At 39.3% G+C, this 20924-nt stretch overlaps 1 protein-coding gene across 4 annotated transcripts in view; it reads left to right on the top strand.

Moving 5' to 3' along the window:
- ZNF521 (zinc finger protein 521) overlaps positions 1-20924 on the top strand; it is a 278373-nt gene that overhangs the window by 115375 nt on the left and 142074 nt on the right. For all 4 annotated transcript variants that reach the window (XM_019465513.2, XM_019465512.2, XM_019465510.2 and 1 more), the window contains one exon: positions 1268-4620. In XM_019465513.2, the coding sequence (XP_019321058.1) occupies positions 1708-4620 (2913 nt within the window). In that variant the 5' untranslated portion in view covers positions 1268-1707. The remainder of the gene's footprint in view (positions 1-1267; positions 4621-20924) is intronic.

The following is a 20924-nucleotide window of genomic DNA, read 5'->3' as shown; positions in this document are numbered from 1 at the left end:
ACCTTGCTCTTTTGGAGAGTGAAAAGCTTTTACAGTTTCTTCTCATCTTGAATGATAGATTGTTTTGAAAAGCAAAAAAAAAGGGGGTTTTACAACTTATTTGAGGAGGTCTTATTTTCCACTTGGATGTTAAGAAAACAACAGAAAGATCAGCACACATTTGCCAAGCGCCGAGTTAAAAAACACCTCATAGGAGGTAGAGTTACTTTATGGATAACTTGCTAAGGTTATATCTGGCTTTCAGTCTTGTTTGTCTTCTCTTTGTTACTCATAAATCTTTCAGCATTTACCATAATCATTTATCACTTTTCCTGTTTCCAGTTTTTCACAAGTCGCTTTGTCTCTGCTCACCTCAAAGTGCAGGTCCTGTTTGGCTAAGGAAGTTCATGCTGCTGAAGCTTTTGCAAAAGGAAGAAATGGTGGGCCACCTCTTGAACTTTCCAAGCAAAATACAGTATTACAATCTGGCCCTTGTGAAACTCTCATTTTTTCTTGATCCTGGCTGATCCCAGCTACATGTAATATCTAGCAGTGCCCTCCTAACACTTAATAATCCATTTTCTGGCCTATGGTGTTCGAATCTTTCAGTTATTGAAGAAATCCTGGTTGTCTTTCATTACACAAGACGTAATTATTATTGTGTTTTCTGTCTTCCTTCATGTGCTTACTTTTTAATATTTTTTTGCTGAAAGCAATAAGGTCTGTATCAATAAGAACCCCATAAAAAGATTTTGGTCTTCAGAATTGCCTTTTTTATATAAAAACAAGCAAAATGCAGAGGGAATTTTTTATTAAATATTAGACATCTGGGTTGACTGCATTAATTTTAAATCATTCCTGTAATATTTCCCCTTTTCATTTCGTTCTTCAGACGCTCACATAATATGCAAATCATTTTAGAATGAATACAGAAGAAACATTAAATATATTAAAATCTGCGTTTTAATAAAATTGTCGATGCGTAATATATACCTTGCTCCTAAGGAAAAATGATAACAAGTAATAAAAGGGGTAATTTAGACATAGAGCTATTTAATATCTTCTTATATTTTACAACCCGGTAAAAAGTAAATGTAGAATAAAAGCTTTGGGTTCAGATTTGGACGTGTTCCACTCAAATGTTCTGTCCTCCATTCCCCCCACCCCCACCCCTACCCCCGCCAGGTTCTAGATAGTCCGACCGTATGTCCCTGCTGCAATGGTACTGTAAACCCATTCTCGAGTGCTCAGCCCGTAAGATAAAACGTTCCATTGCTTCTCGTTGCAGATGGAGTGGATGTTGAAGATGATCCCACGTGCTCTTGGCCAGCTTCCTCGCCTTCCAGCAAGGACCAGACTTCCCCCAGCCATGGAGAAGGTTGCGACTTTGGAGAGGAAGAAGGCGGCCCCGGACTCCCATACCCATGCCAATTCTGTGACAAGTCCTTTAGCCGCCTCAGCTACCTAAAGCACCATGAGCAGAGCCACAGTGACAAGCTGCCTTTCAAATGCACCTATTGCAGTAGGCTGTTCAAACACAAGCGGAGCCGAGACCGCCATATCAAACTCCACACGGGGGACAAGAAGTACCACTGCAGCGAGTGTGATGCTGCGTTCTCCCGAAGTGATCACTTGAAGATCCACTTAAAGACTCACACGTCCAACAAGCCATATAAATGTGCCATTTGTCGCCGCGGGTTCCTGTCCTCTAGCTCCTTACACGGACACATGCAGGTACACGAGAGAAACAAGGACGGGTCCCAGTCTGGCTCCAGGATGGAGGACTGGAAGATGAAGGACACTCAGAAGTGCAGTCAGTGCGAGGAAGGCTTTGACTTCCCAGAAGACCTGCAGAAGCACATCGCGGAGTGCCACCCCGAGTGCTCCCCAAACGAGGACCGAGCGGCCCTCCAGTGCATCTACTGCCACGAGCTGTTTGTGGAGGAGACGTCCCTCATGAACCACATGGAGCAGGTGCATGGCGGGGAGAAGAAGAACTCTTGCAGCATCTGCTCTGAGAGTTTCCACACGGTTGAGGAACTGTACAGCCACATGGACAGTCACCAGCAACCCGAGTCGTGCAACCACAGCAACAGCCCTTCCCTGGTCACCGTGGGCTACACTTCGGTGTCCAGCACGACTCCAGATTCCAACCTCTCCGTGGACAGCTCAACCATGGTGGAAGCCGCCCCGCCGATCCCAAAGAGTCGAGGGAGGAAGCGGGCTGCCCAGCAAACCCCTGACATGACCGTTCCCTCTAGTAAACAAGCGAAAGTTACCTACAGCTGTATTTACTGCAACAAGCAGCTATTTTCGAGCCTGGCAGTCCTGCAGATTCACCTGAAAACTATGCATTTAGACAAGCCAGAACAGGCCCATATTTGTCAGTATTGCTTGGAGGTGTTGCCCTCACTCTATAACCTAAATGAACATCTTAAGCAAGTGCATGAAGCTCAGGACCCAGGTCTGATCGTCTCTGCCATGCCTGCCATAGTCTACCAGTGCAACTTCTGCTCCGAAGTTGTCAACGACCTCAACACTCTTCAGGAACACATCCGATGTTCTCACGGATTTGCGAACCCTGCAGCTAAGGATAGCAACGCATTCTTTTGTCCCCATTGCTACATGGGGTTTCTCACTGACTCTTCCCTTGAAGAGCATATAAGGCAGGTCCATTGCGACCTCAGCGGCTCCCGATTCGGGTCTCCGGTGCTCGGGACTCCGAAAGAACCAGTAGTCGAAGTCTATTCTTGTTCCTATTGTACGAATTCGCCGATATTCAACAGCGTTCTTAAACTGAACAAGCATATCAAAGAGAATCATAAAAACATTCCCTTGGCCCTGAATTATATTCACAATGGGAAGAAATCCAGGGCCTTGAGCCCCTTATCTCCCGTGGCCATAGAGCAGACGTCTCTTAAGATGATGCAGGCAGTGGGAGGTGCGCCTGCACGTCCGGCTGGAGAATATATCTGTAATCAGTGTGGTGCTAAGTACACGTCCCTAGACAGCTTTCAGACTCACCTAAAAACTCATCTCGACACTGTGCTTCCGAAATTGACCTGCCCTCAGTGCAACAAGGAATTCCCCAACCAAGAATCCTTGCTGAAGCATGTTACCATCCATTTTATGATCACCTCAACATACTACATCTGCGAGAGTTGCGATAAGCAGTTCACATCAGTGGACGACCTTCAGAAACACCTGCTGGACATGCACACCTTTGTCTTCTTCCGGTGCACCCTCTGCCAGGAAGTGTTCGACTCAAAAGTCTCCATTCAGCTCCACTTGGCCGTAAAGCACAGCAATGAAAAGAAAGTCTACAGGTGCACATCGTGCAACTGGGACTTCCGCAATGAGACCGACCTACAACTCCACGTGAAACACAACCACCTGGAAAATCAAGGGAAAGTGCACAAGTGCATCTTCTGTGGTGAGTCTTTTGGCACCGAGGTGGAGCTGCAGTGTCATATCACCACTCACAGTAAGAAGTACAATTGCAAATTCTGCAGCAAAGCCTTCCACGCGATCATTTTGCTGGAGAAGCACTTGAGGGAGAAGCATTGCGTGTTTGAAACCAAGACTCCCAACTGTGGAACGAACGGGGCTTCCGAGCAAGTGCAGAAGGAGGAGGTGGAGCTGCAGACCTTGCTGACCAACAGCCAGGAGTCCCATAACAGTCACGATGGGAGCGAAGAAGATGTGGACACCTCGGAGCCCATGTACGGCTGCGACATCTGCGGGGCAGCCTACACCATGGAGACCCTGCTGCAGAACCACCAGCTCCGAGACCACAACATCAGACCCGGAGAGAGTGCCATCGTGAAGAAGAAAGCCGAGCTCATTAAAGGGAATTACAAGTGTAACGTGTGCTCTCGAACCTTCTTCTCTGAGAATGGCCTCCGTGAACATATGCAGACCCACTTAGGCCCTGTGAAACACTACATGTGCCCTATTTGCGGGGAGCGGTTTCCCTCCCTTTTAACTCTTACCGAACACAAAGTCACGCACAGTAAGAGTCTTGATACTGGAAACTGCCGGATTTGCAAGATGCCTCTCCAGAGCGAAGAGGAGTTTTTGGAGCATTGCCAAATGCACCCTGACTTGCGCAATTCCCTGACGGGATTTCGCTGCGTGGTCTGCATGCAGACAGTGACATCCACCTTAGAACTCAAAATCCATGGGACATTCCACATGCAAAAGACAGGGAATGGGTCTGCAGTCCAGACCACGGGGCGTGGCCAGCATGTCCCCAAACTGTACAAGTGTGCGTCTTGCCTCAAAGAGTTCCGTTCCAAGCAAGATCTGGTGAAGCTTGACATCAATGGCCTGCCATATGGTCTGTGCGCTGGCTGTGTCAGTCTCAGTAAGAGCGGCAGCCCAGGCATCAACATCCCTCCCGGCACGAGTAGACCGGGCTTGGGCCAGAATGAGAATCTGAGTGCCATTGAGGGTAAAGGCAAGGCGGGGGGACTGAAGACGCGCTGTTCTAGCTGCAACGTTAAGTTTGAATCTGAAAGTGAACTCCAGAACCACATCCAAACGGTCCACCGAGAGCTCGTGCCAGATAGCAACAGCACGCAGTTGAAAACTCCCCAAGTATCGCCAATGCCCAGAATCAGTCCCTCCCAGTCGGATGAGGTAACTTGCCTTTTTAATGTTTGCTATTTAACCTCCTCAAGAAACTGTTGCCACTTCATGTTTACCCTTTCTGCAGCCTTATTTATTGTCATGTGCCGAGAGATGCGTAGATTGAAATGCAGTGGTGTTTTTCCCCCCATAGCCATTAGCCAGCAATTACTTGCTTCTTGATAAGCAGCATTTTGGCTTGAATGGTGCAAAATAGGACTAATTCCAGTCTCCCTAGGATATTGTCTTCTCTATGACTGAAGAGATCAGCACTCTTGCCAGCACCACTGAGATCTGGAATCTCAGCATAGCTTTACCGCGAGTTGAAATCCCCAGCTATGACTTGTGTGTATGGCAGAGAGATAATGACATAAAAGTAAGATGCAATGGGCCAACATGCTGGCTTAGAGTAAATTAAAAAGAATATATATATTTGTGGATAACAAATTGGGTAGGGGCGGCTTCATAATACCATGTTGTCAACACTCACTGTTTCTCTTTGTCTTCTGGGTAGTGAGCAAAATATTTTCTCACAACAGGGTTTTGTAAAAGCCGCTACATTTATTAAGCGTCACGTGCCCAACGTTCCTTTAAAAGGCATCCCCTTAAATATCCCCGAGTCTTCACTGTCTGGTTTTGGGTTTCACAATTAAAGTGGATTTTTTTTTCTTAGTTTAAGAGTGGTTTCATGCCTTCTTTGCCATAACGAGTATGAAAAATAAGTTCATTTACAATGAAATAGTTGTAGAAGTCATCAGTCCTTGAAGCTGAGCAGAGGATGGTTCATTTTATTATAATTTCTTTATGCTTTATCACCTGGTTTCCAAGAGTTCTTTTCCACTTCCCTACCTGCCCCTATCTGGAGATCCATCCAAATGCAGACCCCAGGGAGATCCATTTCCCTTCAGTTTGGGGTCACTGCATTTTCCTTATCTTGTCTCTGCACTCACACCCTCTTGGAGGCCCCCCTGCGTGTCCCTGCAGATAGCCATCAGTCAGCTGGTAGGGGAGAGCCGGGAAGACTGACACAGAGCCCATCCTCCTGAAATGTGGCATCTGCGTGACAGGCAAGCTCCCAAACTTTGAAGCTGCTTCCCTTTCTTTCCTTCCAAGGAAATCTGCACCTCTCTCTCATTTAAATAAATGAAGTCCTTTCCAACTGATGAGGACAGCTGCAAGAACATAGCTTTGATAATGGCTCCTGGCTCACGTGTTGGATCAAATAGTTTCTCTTGGTAGTTAGGATCATATGAAATGAATTGTTTTTTCCAACTTTTTATTTCATGAGTTGTCTAAGCCTACAGAAAAGCTGAAAGAATAAGACAGTGAAAGCATGTGTGTTTGTGTATCCGTATCACAGATATACCGGATATGAACATTTTGTCACATTATTCTCTCTCTCTCTCTCTCTCTCTCTCTCTCTGCAACCTTTTTATTAACCTGAACCACATGAAAGTGAGTTTCAGACATCATTATTTTTCTAAGAATAAGGACACCTTCCTATTTAACCACAACATTATTAATTAAGGCAATTAACTAAATCGGTTAAAGAAATCTAGTGGATCTATAATATCATCTATAAGAAGTCCATATTCAAATTTATCCACTTGTCCCGAAAAGGTCTTATTTTTAAAATGCTTATGAACGAGAATTTTAGAAATCCGTTTATGTAGAAAATTATTCCTCTCCCCCTTTTTTAATTTTTCTATGCTTAGCACATATAGAGGAGTTTGTATATTCATGTTCGATTTAAATGGTGCATAAAATTGATTTAAAATGACTGTATTTGTGTGTGTGTGTGTGTGTGTGCATGCGTGTGAGCGATTGTGGTGGTGTGTTCGTTAAAAATCAAGCAAAATGGGGCTCTTGTTTCTAGTAGATTGTGGAAAGGAATGTGCTTTTTCCTTCTCATCTGTTCCTGGCTTATGTTTTCTGATATTCCTAAATTGCTATGTATTATAATACCATTTGAGGTGAAAATTTTTTTAATGAGGGAGGACGTATAAATAGTCTTTACACGTTAATTTGGTTAGAGTTATTTGCTTAGAGAATTTATCATTAAGGGATGGTCAAGTATTTAATTATACCTAAAATCTTAATGATAAAGTTGAACTACATCCTGCACTTACATAGAATAATGTATAAAATATTTGAAAAGTACTTCTTACTTGTAATTCTTACAATAGTGTTTTTTAAGCACTGAGATACCTCGAGTTAAAAGTGACTCTTTTAGAAGGGTACGTCCTTATTAAGCCGGGCTTATGAGACCTTGTAGCAATGTCCTTAATCAGATATAAGGATTCATTTATATATATTTCCTTTGTGCTTCAAAAGTTCACTAATTTGTTTGACATTTTCATCCATTGTTATTATTTTTTCTTCATTATACTATTAAAGTCATAAAATTTCATGTGCTCCCTTCCTTTCTGATATCCTCTATAATGAAAAATGTACAGTAGGCCATATTATTTGGACTTGACATAGAAAATTATCTATCATACGTGGAATTTTACAAAAAAAAGTCCCCAAATAATGCATCAGCAAGAAAAAGTCATGTCATAAAAATTAATTTGTTCACATTCTTTGTTAGTCAAGTTAAGCTTCTGTGACTTTGCATGAGTGTTGTGTAAATTTTTTACCATGTAGGTAAGAGTGAAGTTATTACATAAGTCTTTGCCAAAAGACAGGTATGCCATGTGGGAATACATTTTATCACAAAAAGATGTCTGACATGTATGTCTATTGACTTAGATGTCCTAGGTAGGAATGAAGCACTTAGTGATATAGGTGGTATTTTCATCTCTTCTTCTGGCTGAGGATTGAGACTTCAGAAGAGAAAAGAAGACCACGGGAGATAATAAAACCTGGATACACAGATATTGTCAAGAGCAAGATTAGAATTTTTTCTGGACTGTGACTTGTGATCACATAAGGGTATTGGTAGACACTGGAATGAATATTTCCAAGAATGTGTTTTTTTTGGTCGGGACTAGATTACCTATTTAAAAGGGGTTTAGATATAATCTAGGGAGGGATAAGCATTGTATAAACGCATGTGATCTAAGAAATGGATGAAAGACAGGCACATGACACTTGAAAGAAGAATAATAGCAGGTAGCTGTCACGTAATGGAGAAATTTGGAATTAAAGACAAAAGATCTGAATGTCAACCCCGTTTTTTTCTGCATAATGCTTTCGGAATTTGTGAAAAATGTTTTCTTTGTGCCAAAATCCTATAATTATCAATCTAATTTTGCTATGGAGTCTTTGTTTTGAATAAAATATTTGGGGGAACCTATTCATTTCCCTTTTGCTCTTAAAGATTGAGTATGATATACATTTATGCATAACCTACAACGATACCTGCAATGATTCCATAAATGGTAGAGATAACCTGACACAGGGGAAATGCTGACCATCTAGATTTTTCCATACATGAAACACCTCACAGAGTTACTGACATTTACTGTGTGTTGAATAAATGTTAGTTCTTCTTCTGCAGTTCATTGACACTGATCCTGTCTGGTCAGGTTCTGCCCCATCTGGACCTCAAAATGTTTTCTCACGATGACATTAGAAGATGGGTCCTCCTGCTTCCATTTCTCCAGGATCTCTGTAGGCACGTCTCTTCACGGGGTTATTTACTCACATTTCAACTCACACCACCCCTACCAGTGCATTGAAATTGCTCTCAGAAGGGTCCCCAGTTGTGTCTGTGTTGCTGGATACTCGCACAGTGCCACAGAATCAGAACCAGAGGGACCATGGAGGTTATCTGATTAAGCTGCCTTCTTTTACAGACAGCGAGTCAGGCCCAGATAAATTGAGATCTAAGATGACACAGCTCGTAAGTGGTAAACAAGGGGCTCTGAGAACCTGACTCTCTAACTCCAGGTTCAGGATTTTCTTCTCATAAATCCACCGGACTTTCCTCCAGCTACAGTCTCATCCATATTCTTTTCATAAAATCCTCTCTGTATTGCTGTCTTATTTTCTCTTGTCATTCACTTCCTCCACCCACTGCAAGGGATCGTCTGCTTCCATCACTTTACGGCAGCTGACCTCTTTAAGGTCTCTATTGATCCAATTGACCAGTGCAGTGCCTTTTTTTTTTTTTTTAAAGAGAACTCACCCTAGTTTGTGTGCTGTTCTACTTGTCACTGTTGGCCACTTCCTCTTTATCTAACCTCGATTTTCTCTCCTGGTTCCCTTCACAGAATGATCTGTACCCTTCTTTGTACTCTGTCTGCTCGTATACATTAAGGCCCATTGCTACTATTACTCTGCATACCCGCTCTATGTGGCTTCATCCACTCCCATGGCTCCAGCTATCACATTTTATGGATGACTCCAAATGATGTCTCCAAAATGCAGGAGGGAACTTCGGGGGGCTGATGGAAATATTCTGTATCTTGACTCTGGTGGTGGTTACGTGACTGTATGCATTTATTAATACTCACCAGGTATAAAATTAGTGAATTTTCATATGTGAATTACATCTCAATGAAACTGATTTTAAAAATGGTATCTAGGACTTACCCCCTTTCCAGTGATTTTCAGACTCCTACACACAGCTGCCTTCTTGATATATTCACTCACATGTTTCCATGCATTTTAAAATCAGTGGGACCAAAACTGAACTCATAATTTCTCCGAACCTGCTTCTTTTCTTATATTTTCTATTTCACTTGTGGAGCCATTGATTTTCTTGTCTCCCTTTTCTCCACATCCAGTTGGTCATCAAGTGATCTCTGTTTCAGCTCATATATATTTCTTAGATCAATCCCTTCCTCTCCATCCCCTTACCACATTTATAATTCAATCTCTGATCATCTTTCACTAAACTACTGAAGCAGCTTCCTAATTGTTCCCTTGGACTTTAGTCTTATCATTTTCAAATCCGTCTCCACAAAGCTGCCAGAACAATCTATCTAAAACACAAATCTGAATAGCATGTCCCTCCCTATTTGAAATATTTTGAGTGCTCTATACCTTTATCCTCATAGGATAGTATACTATCCTTTTATTGTGACATAGAATGATTCTTCAGGTTCCGGCCCCTGCTAAATTTTCCCTTCCTTTTCTTACCTTACACCTTATTCCATAGTTGAAAATACTTCAATTAACCCACAGGTGACACAGTGCGTCTGTGTCTCACTAAGGCTGCCCTATCCCTTCTGCCCAAATAATCTCTTTCCTCCTGACTGTGCTCCACCTTCTGTAAGGCTGTCCACCTTAACCTCTATTCGGAGATCAACTACTCTAGAAGGCTTCCTGTGACCCCGACTTCCCACTCCAAACATCCCTTCTCCCCTTGAATGCTCTGTGTACACAATACATCCTAAATATATAAAAATAGTCACATTGCTTTATAATTACCTCTTTATGTCTCCCTTCCTATGAATTCCTCAGGGCAAGAATTTACTCAATGTCATATTTCTAATACTCATGACAGCGCCCGGCCCACAGTAGGCAAATGCTTCTGTGGGTGGGTGTTGTGGAGCTGTGTCTGGCTGGTGGCTCGCCCAGAGCCTTTTCCCATACATGGCAACATGGCAGGACAGCTGGCCACCTAGCTTTTTTCATACAGGAGCCACCTGGTACAATGACAGAAACCTAGAAGGTGTTGGATAAATGTATGCTCTTCTTCTGAGCATGTTAATTTTAGGATCACTATCCGTGCTTTTTTACTCCATTTGGACTCAAAACGTTCCACCATTGTTGAAGTTCCATCATAGACGTCGTGAACATGGTCCTGACTACTGTTCATCATTCTATTCCAGTCAAGGCCTGCTTTCCCAAAGAAGTTGTACGTGGTCCTACCAACTTGGTCAGTGGTCTCCAGATTCCAAAGTGAGCCTTTCTGTCTTCATCCTTATGGCATGAGGCCCAGTAGACAGCTCTTTCTCGACATGCTCCTGTGACTTACGGCATTTCCTCTCCTAGTTTTCTTCCTACTTTGGCCTTTGGAGGTTTTCCTCCGGTGCCTGTTCTAAAAGTGTAGGGATTCTTTGAGGCTCATCGTTGGCCCTCTTTTTCTTCACTGTCTACTCTCTCAACAGCATCTCATCTATTCATGTGGCTGTAACTATCTCTATGCTAAGAATTCCCAAATTTATATTCATAGCTTGCACCTCTTCTTAGTTCCAGATTACTGTGTGCTACTGACAGCTTGACTTTTTCATTTGTATCTCTTCTAGATATTTGAAGTGTAACGAATACAGCCTAAACGCTTGATTTTCTCTCCTGAAACTGATTTCTTTTTCCAGACTTCCATCATTTTAGTAAAGGGAGCCACCCTACACACCCAGTTATTCAAGCAAGAAACCTGGGAATTATTCCTGATTTTTTTCCCTTCTCCTCATTCCCCACATCTAATCTGTTAATGAGTACTGTTGATTGTGCCTTTAACGAGTATCTCATCCATGTGTTTCTATGTCCGAAGCCGTCTTCATGGTCTGGGCTGCATCCTCGCCTGGACACTGCAGTCGTTTCCTAATGGAGTCCTCTTCGTCTTCTGCACGCTTCCAATCCATCCTTCCTGCTGCGCTGGATGGAATCTGGCAGACATGTAAATTATGGAGTCTTTTAAAATTCTTCAGAGACTTCCCACTTCCCTCAAATACAAGCCCAGCCTCTCACCAGCTTATGAGGCCACACATAGTCTGGCTGTAGCTGGCTGGTCTCACCTTGCTGGGGTGCCTCCTCACACACCGTGCCTGGCCTCCTGGCCTCCTGAGTAGGGGTCTGCTTTCGAGGCTTCACATTGAGCCACCTATTTACCCGGGCTCCTCTTCTGGATCAGCCTGTCTGCACCTTTCTCATCTATCAGATGGGCTTCCCCCCAGAAACTTATCAAAGTTAGTCTCCTCCTTAGGATTTTCGCTTCAAATTATTATTTGTGTACTTGTTTATTTCCTTCTTCGCTTTTCTCACCTCTGAATACCCAACATGTTTGTCATGAGGTCTCAGTAAATATCAGTTGAATAAATGAACATAGTATAAGTACTTCAAAGTAACAAAAAAAGTATCTCTCCCATCTTTAGATGTATATGCATGCATATCTAGTAACTCATACAGAGAGAGATATAGATAAGTTTACCCAATTGTGCCTGCATGCTTTAAAGGCAAGTTTGATCTAAAAATATTAAAATAAGCTAAAAGACTTGAGGTTTCTAACAATTCAAAGATCACCTTCAATCTGAAGGTCTAAGTGCCTTGAAGTCAATATTCTTTCTTCATGGTTCTTGTACAGAAAATGGCAATGTACATGGTGGCAATTCAGAACTCAGTCATGTTCCACAGTTCTGTTTTATTTTGTTTCATGTAATGAAAATTTCCGTAAGAGGTTGGATTTAAGATTTTAATTTTAAATTGCTGATACTAAGTTTTGCTAAGTTAAAAGAGCAAAAATTAAGTAAGCTTCTTCTAGGTAAATTTTATGTACACACACACACACACACATATATATATAATATTTTTTTTAAGAAAGAGAGTGAGCAGGGGAGAGGGGCAGAGGAAGACAGGCAGAATCTTCAGTAGGCTCTACGCTCAGTGCAGAGCCCGATACACGGCTTGATCCCATGACCCTGGGATCACGACCTGTGCTGAAATCAAGAGTAAGACGTCCAACTGACTGAGCCACCTAGGTGCGCCCTAGGTAAATAGTATATGTATTATTATATACATATACATACATATATATGTAAAATAATTTAAAAAATATATATATATATATTTTAAAGATTGTTCAACATTTTTAAGGTTAAACCGATCCACAATTTTACTTAAAAACATTTTTTTAATGTTTGTTTTTGAGAGTGAGAGAGAGAGAGTGCGAGTGGGCGATGGCAGAGAGAGAGGGAGACACAGAATCTGAAGCAGGCACAGAATCCGAAGCAGCTGTCAGCACAGAGCCTGACACGGGGCTCAAACTCAGGAACCTTGAGATCATGACCTGAGTGGAAGTCAGACGCTTGACTGAGCCACCCAGGTGCCCCAATAATATTTTAAAATTAAGTAGAAAATTTACATGACAAAATAAATCTGTAAGATTCAAGATGCTCTTGAAATAGAATGAGTTGCTTTGCCAAGTTTGGGCTGCTTTCAGATTTATTGTTGCTGTGTTCAATGTTTGTTTGGCATCTATAGTGTACTAGTACAGAGAGTTAAGACCCCTGGCATAAATATCAAGGCATGGAACATGAAAGCAGCTGTCTCATGCCCATGCTTTGTCCCTAGTCCTATGCTTACCTTGCATTGATCATTGCTCCATACATTGAACTTGCTGCTACTACCATCCCTCCATTTTCTTCACTTCTTTCCAGCTCTGGATTTTTACGCTGATGTGTTCCATATGGTTCCAAATATGGAATTCAGAAGTCAGAATGTTTTTGTATACAACCATAAATCTTGAATTGTACCTAATATTTGTTCTTTGAGTACTAGGCCAAAAGAGTGTGGAATCACCGTATGCGGTGGTAAAATTCCATTTAGGAGGAACATTTTATGTTTTGGCTTAAATGGTGTTGAGATAGAAATTAGTAAATATGTAAGATGATTTTGAATAATGAAAGAAAATCAAAATTGTCAAATTGGCTAACATACAGTGTATGAAGTGTGTTCTTGGTTTTTGGGGTAGATTCCCATGGCTCATTGCTTACATACAACACCCAGTGCTCATCCCAACAAGTGCCCTCCTCAATGCCCATCACCCATTTTCCCCTCTCCCCCATACCCCCACTCCCCCATCAACCCTCAGTTTGTTCTCTGTATTTAAGAGTCTTATGGTTTGCCTCCCTCCCTTTCTGTTTGTAACTATTTTTCCCCCTTCCCTTCCCCCCATGGTCTACTGTTAAGTTTCTCAAGATCCACATATGAGTGAAAACATGATATATGTCTTTCCCTGACTGACCTATTTCACTCAGCATAATACCTTCCAGTTCTGTCCACATTGCTGCAGATGACAGGATTTCATTCTTTTTATTGCCAAGTAGTATTCCATTGTATATATAAACCACATCTTCTTTATCCATTTGTCAGTTGATGGACATTTAGGCTCTTTCCATAATTTGGCTAATCTGCGCTTCTCTTCCCCTCACCCGCATTTCCTATTACTTGTTTCCTATTAATTATTGCCCCACACAGATGACTAAAATAGCAAATTTCAAATGTCAACCTCATTCTGAGGCCCAGTCTTGGATTTTCAGCTACCCATTTGACATTACGAGTTCTACGTTCTTCTAGCCCTTTAACCAAATCGAATCACAATTTCTTTTCCCATTTTCGACAATGTTCCATCTTTCTCCTAGTCATTTTGGTCTGAAACTTTGTTTGTATCTCCTATACCTTCTCTATTCTTCAAACCTTTTGTGTCAACCACTCCTGCTGTTAACATTTCATGCATCCCCTGTCCAGGCCACACCTGTACACTGATTGCTCACCTTCACTCTTTGCCTATCATAAAGGAGGTCCTCTATAAAAAATACCATAGGGTCACCTGGGTGGCTTAGTCAGTTAAGCATCCAACATCGGCTCAGGTCATGATCTAGCTGTTTGTGAGTTTGAGCCCCGCATTGGGCTCTGTGCCGACAGCTCAGTGCCTAGAGCCTGTTTCAGATTCTGTGTCTCCCTCTCTCTCAGCCCCTCTCCTGCTTGCACTCTGTCTCTCTTGTCTCTCAAAACTGAATAAACGTTCAAAAAATATTTTAAAAAACATTAAAAAAACAGTATAAACTTTAAAAGCTTAGGTTCACACAAAATCACATTCTCTGGCCACAGTACAAATATATGATACTTGAAAAAGGTGTCTTTTTAAAAACCTCCATATATTTTAAAATTAAAATCACACATGGAACAAAGGGGGCATAAAAAGAGAAATTAAAAATACTTAGAACTGAAAGATAACTGTACCGCAGAACCTGGGAGATGGAAACAAAGCAGTACCTAGAAGAAAAATTGTTACAATGTAAGTATACATATTGGAAAATTTAAAAAGTCATGATATCAATAAGCTAAACATCTAACTTAAGACATTTAAGACATTCAAACCAGAACAACAAAACAAGCCCATGAAAAAATAGAAGAGACGGAAATTATAAAGCAAAGACCAAAAGTAATGAAATAGGAAACTAACAATGAACTAAAAAGCTAGTTCTATGAAAAGACTAATAAAATGTATGAACTTCTGGTGAAATTAATCAAGTTAAAAAAATAACATTAAATAATAATAATGAAGGGGAGCCATAATATCATATATGCAGAAATTTAAAACATAGTAGGAGACGGGACTCCTGGGTGGCTCGGTCAGTTGAACATCCATCAGCTCAGGTCATGATGTCGTGTACGTGGGTTCAAGCCCTGCATCGGGCTCTGTGCTGACGGCTCAGCTTTGGATTCTGTTTCCCTCTCTCTCTGCGCCTCCCCTGCTCGTGCTCTGTCCCTCTCTGTCTCTTAAAAAAGAAAATAAAACGTTAAAAAAAAGTTTAAAAGACAGTCGGAGAGCCACTACACATACCACAATGACTGAAATAAAAATGAATGCAAAAATTCTTATTTTGTAAGAATGGAGAGCAGTTGAAACTCTCTCATTTTACTAGTGGCAGTATAATTTTGTAAAATTGCTATAAAAATTGCTGGGCAGTATATACTAAAGTTGAATACTAGCCTACTTTGTGACCCATAAATTCTGTTCCTAGGTCTGTATCTAAAAGATGTGAGGGCTAATGTTTACCACAGATTATAAACAAGAATATTTATAACATATTTTTGCATATAAGATTCAAGTTACAGTCAATCAAAATGCCTGTCAAAATTAAATGAATAAATACATTCATGTAATGGTATGAAATCATTCTAGTCACACAATGGAATAGTACACAACAATGAAGAGGAATGAGCCACTGCTATATAACAATTTTAGTGACTCATATATACAATGTTCACAAAAAGGAACCAGACACATACCACTACATGACTCCACTCACCTAAAGTGTGAGAATAGGCAAAACTAATCTGTGATGATCAAAGTCAGAATAGTTACCTCTGGAATGGTATGAACTGGGAAGGGGCAAAAGGGATTTTTTTTGGTTGCTAGAAATGTTCCATATCTTGATCTATGTGGTGGTTACACTGTTATATACGTATGTAAAATTTCATCAAGCAATACACTTAAGATTATATATATATATATATATATATATATATGCAATTTTAACTTTTATTTAAAACAACAAAAATGCACAAGATAAAAAAATAAGTGAATATTTTGAATAGTCTTATACAAATAACTGGATAAGTTTGATTATATGGAAACAGTTTTAGCATAGTATGTTACCAAAGCTGGCTCAAGATAAAAAAGAAAGTAGAATGATTCCCTAAACATTAAAGAGTTTAATAAAGTGTTGAAAGCCTTCCCACAAAGAAAATACCAGAACATACACATAACTCCAAAGCTGTGCCAGAAAATACAAAAAGAAAGGACACTCTAATTCGTTTAATCTCCAATTAAAACAAGACAAAGATAGTAAAAGCAAAATTTAGACTATTTTACTCATGATTTTACATATAAGAATTTTGAAGAAAATATTAACAAACTAAATCCACTGTGGTAAAAGATTTTATACTGTGATTAAAATGGTCTTATAACAATAATGCAAGGTGGGTTCAATCTCAAGAAAGTAATTGATTGAATTTGCCACGTTAGCAGTGTAAAAGAGACAAATTCTCTGTTTATCTCGAGTTGCTAAAGAATCTAAATTCAACAAATTTTCATGCTTAAATAAAAACACGTGGAATAGGCACAGATTTCCTTGCCCTAATAAAGACTATTTAAAATATTGTTTTTAGCAAGCATAATTAGAGAAGTTTGAATGCAGTTAGTGGTTTATAATAAAATCACTAATAAGCTCTGTTGGTTGACCTAACCAGCGATGTATGATAAAATAAAAATGCAGTTAAGTATAAAAAGTAGGGAGCACTAAAACTGAAAAGAAAAAAATCAAACTGTCATTTGGAGACTTTATGTTTGTATATAAAACAATAGCCAAAGTATCTAAAGATAAATTATTATAATGAATAAAACTTTAGCGAATTTTCTGGGTACCAAATCAACTCCTAGAAGTCAATTAGATTTTTATTCACCAGCCAAAAGTGAAAAAATGTAAGTTGTAAAAGAATCCTATATATATAATAAACACAAAAAAGTAGGATACTTAGAAATAAAATCTAAGCTGTTCAAGGCATTTATGGACAAAAATGGCACAACATTATTGGAAGATATTTTTCAAGACCTAAATAATGATTACGTTTAACTTGTTCATGGAAAAGAAGATTCAATACTGTGAAGTTGTCAAATATCCTTACTTTGATCCATAAATTCATAGCTACTCCAGTGAAAACTTCCAACAAGTTTAAAATATATTTTTTATGCTTTTACTTTTTTGGAACTTGACAAGGAGGTTCAAAAATGTATATGGAATAATGAAAGGTGAAGAATAGCAAAGATTCTCTTGAAGGAAAAGAAGAAGCAGGGGACGATTGTCCTACTACGCAGGCATTAATAATAAATATGCAGCAATTAGAATAATGTGGGATTAGTCCACAGAACAAAACAGAGATTCTCCAAGAAATAGTGGTAAAGGAATGGATGGAGTATTCAACTCATTATCCATATGGAAAATTAAAAATAAAATAGAATACTCACATGTGTAAAAATGTGTGAAAGATAAAACTATAAATCTTTTAGGAAAAAATGTAAAGAATATTTTCATGACCCTAGGTTGGGAATGATTTCTCACATAATACCCAGACAGCATAAATTACAAATAAAATAATTGATATGTTCCTCTACCTTAAACACAATAACTTGTATACCAAAAGTTCTATAAAGTGAGCAAAAATGGAAGCTATAAGATGTTAAAACATTTATAACACATATAGCTGGGAAAATGATTAGTTTCCTAAATATGGGGAAAACGGCCATAAATCAATAAGAAAACACAAACCCACAAGTGAGAATCTGGGAAATTAACGTGAAATGACATTTCACAAAGAGGAAACACAAGGGCTCAGTAAACATGTGAAAATATTTATCCTGATTTGTAATATGGGAAATGCAAATTCAGACAGTAATAGATTGTCTAGAAAGAACACACAGGAAGCTAAGTTGGACACACCAGGTGTTTGTTTAATAGTTACTCTTTATGTACTACTTATGTTATAAATTCTCTTCATAACATTTAATATTTAACATAAAAAGCAAATATTCAGAACCATAAGTATACAATCAGTATCACTTATTATAAATAAAAGATAACATAAAAACTAATACAATTAGTGCAAAATAATGTTTTAAAAATTCTAGCTATACATTCGTATCTGCAAAAAGCTGAAAGCCTGAAACCTGTTCTTTGGTTGTTACCAGAAAATTTATCAAGTGTTGTAGAGGTATTAAAGACATATTAGCATCTCAGTGAGACCTTTTTCCTTTGCATAATCAGAAAGAACTGTATTTGTTCTTTACAATTAAGGTAGTACATATCTCACACTTTGGAGAACATTAGCCTATGGCATTAACTTTTTATTCCTCATTTGGTACTTCACCTTAGGATAACAGATTTATTAATTTCCTGCTATGTACAAGGCATTAGGCTATCGGGTTTGTAAAGAGGATGAGCATTTTGCAAGTGTGGGTTTTTGAATACTCGTCTTTCTCCCCAGTATAGCCCCCTGAGGGTGTATAGTTTACTAAGGAAAGATTAATATGGAACAATAAATATAATATAAATTAGAATGGAATACGTGCCATAATAGGAGTACTAATGAACTGCTAAAGTACTTTGGGAGAGGTAGCAAATAACCAGGCAGGAGTTAGCTTTGCTGGTATCTGTGTGGGGAGCAAACAAATTGGGAGAACTCGCGAAGCAAAAGTCCTGTGGCAGCAAGCAGCGTGCCTGGCTGGCTAAGGAATAACAAGTGGCCAGCATGGCAGGAGCACAGAGAGCTGGAGGTGGGTGGAGGCAGGGCTTGGCTTGATGTCCTCCATGTTTCTCAGGAGAGTCTCTTACACGTGAGAGGTCCTTAGTAAACACTTGTAAATAATTGAAACCTGGTGATTAAAACAAACAGAGAAAAGAAACAAAGAAGGGAGCATTTCTCTGAAGAACTGTATGGTGATGCAGTTTCTTCGAACCACACATAAATGGAACATTAGACTCCTCATAAGTATGTAATATTCTGTGCAATTCATATCATAAAGAGATTGAATGGCAGGTGAAATCCTGTAAACAAAAATCCCCATATCAAGGCAAATGATTTATTTTGTTGAATTAAACATTGTATTACAGAAGCCAGTCTTCAACTGAGTCTGAAAATTGTTTGTCCTTCAGAGCCTGCTGCTATAGGTGTAGGGAATTTGAACATATGCCATGTAGCATAGTACAGGAAAATATTGTGCTTACCAAAAAAAGGAGTACAAATAACAGTTGACAGAACCATCTGTGTCGTCTTAACTAGTCCTTCCTAAGCTTCAATTCCTTCATTGCTAACATGGGCATAATCCATACTTTGCCTACCGCATAGGGTTATTGTGAAGAGCAAATGGTATATGTATATACGAAAGTTCTTAGCAGATGTTGTATACTGTACATCGTTTATGTAATATCTGTGCATAAGTCTACACATATCCCTACGGATATCTGCACACATTCGTATAATTTATACATGAAATGTCTTCAATTGATTTGTAAATGTAATCTAAAATAGTTCCATCTAATGCTAGGGCTATATGGATTATTCGGTCAGAATGTATCAAAATCAGTCATCACACTTCCACAAAGTTGGTGAAATAGAAAAGCATAATAAGATATTAAAACAAACCTAGAAGCAAGGAAATCCAAAGAACAAACAGAGTGCACAGACCACAAAGGTAAAAATATTACTTTATTTGCTTTGAGGTCAGAGATCGTGTCACGTGACGATAAATGTAAAAGGTGGAAAAAACATGTAAAATAGGTGAGTGTATAGGCAGAAAAAGTAATTATAGATAAGAAACGGAAAATGTTCAATAGTACTATTGATTTGAAACATCATGGAGAACGGGAACGAAAAAAGTATTGGGGAAATAATGTATAAGAAAAACAAAAATTATACATGAAAGGCATACTGTGAATCCCAAAATAAGGTATTTTCCCACTAAGCTCCAGAAGCAAGTGGATAGTTTGAGAAGCAGTTAATTTTAAAAAGCTGTTATTTGTTTGTCTAAAATCCACTGGCAGTGTTCTCTAGGGATCAAACATGTTTGCATTCTTCAGAAGGAAAAGTGGTGAAAATTTTGTGGGGGCTTTTTTTATGGACAGGATTTGTAATTTATATGCATAATCTCTTATTTTTAGAATAGAATGCTATACTTGAAAATTACTAATAAATAAGTGATTGAGAGAGATTTCAAGGCACAGATTCACCATGATTTAGAAACCTAAGTGTCACTGATAAACACAACTTGACAAAGTCTGATGTTAACGTTTTCATTTTAAGATACGTCTAAGGATTATCTTTGGTATTTTATATTTATAAGTTTGGCTTCAGCGAGTTGTAATAAAATTTCTTGATAACTAGATGTCCAGAAATATAGAATTTAATTATGAATAGGGACCACCTATTTAACCAAGATCATTCTTAAAAAAAAAAAAAAAAAAGTAAGGGGTGGAACAGAAAGCGGGGAGAAGGATAGATGGAAGGGACGTGGGTGACAGGACTAAGAGACTAAATGAAGTAGCTGAAAAACTGGCAGGAAGCCCTCTAAGCTTAATGTCTATACCTACTAGGACTGGAAAATTGACATCATTTTGGTGGAAGACAGATCCTTTCAGCCCCATAACTGGGTCTGGATTGATATCATTTTGTTATACCAAATTTAAATAATTTCAAACCAAGCATTCCATAACAGACACACTACACTATTTGGGTCAATTTGAGTCTGTTGCATTCATTCATTCGACAGGAATTGAGTTTCAGACCTGTGGCAGGCATTGTGCGTAGGCACTGCACACACAGTTGACAAACAGGTAAGTATCACTTCGTGTTTCTTTTGGCAAAGAATTACACTTTCAAAAAGCAAATGTACCCTCCAATGGTGAATTGTATACATATTAAGATGGTGAGTAGTTAGCAGGATTAGAAATAAGAATATTCTCTAAGGTCTAGTAAGGATATTCAATAATAAAATTCTAAAATGTCTTTTAAAATAATGACTGATTTATCACCTGGACTGTTAAGGAACATCTAAAAAAATTGCAGTGCTTGCCTTGCACAGAGTC

Source organism: Panthera pardus, unplaced genomic scaffold (genome assembly GCF_024362965.1).
Source record: "Panthera pardus isolate Hobbes unplaced genomic scaffold, ASM2436296v1 HiC_scaffold_15, whole genome shotgun sequence".
In the NCBI taxonomy this organism is placed as follows: Eukaryota; Metazoa; Chordata; class Mammalia; order Carnivora; family Felidae; genus Panthera; species Panthera pardus.
Note: the sequence above shows the minus strand (reverse complement) of the source record. Positions and strands in the feature narration are given on the sequence as shown.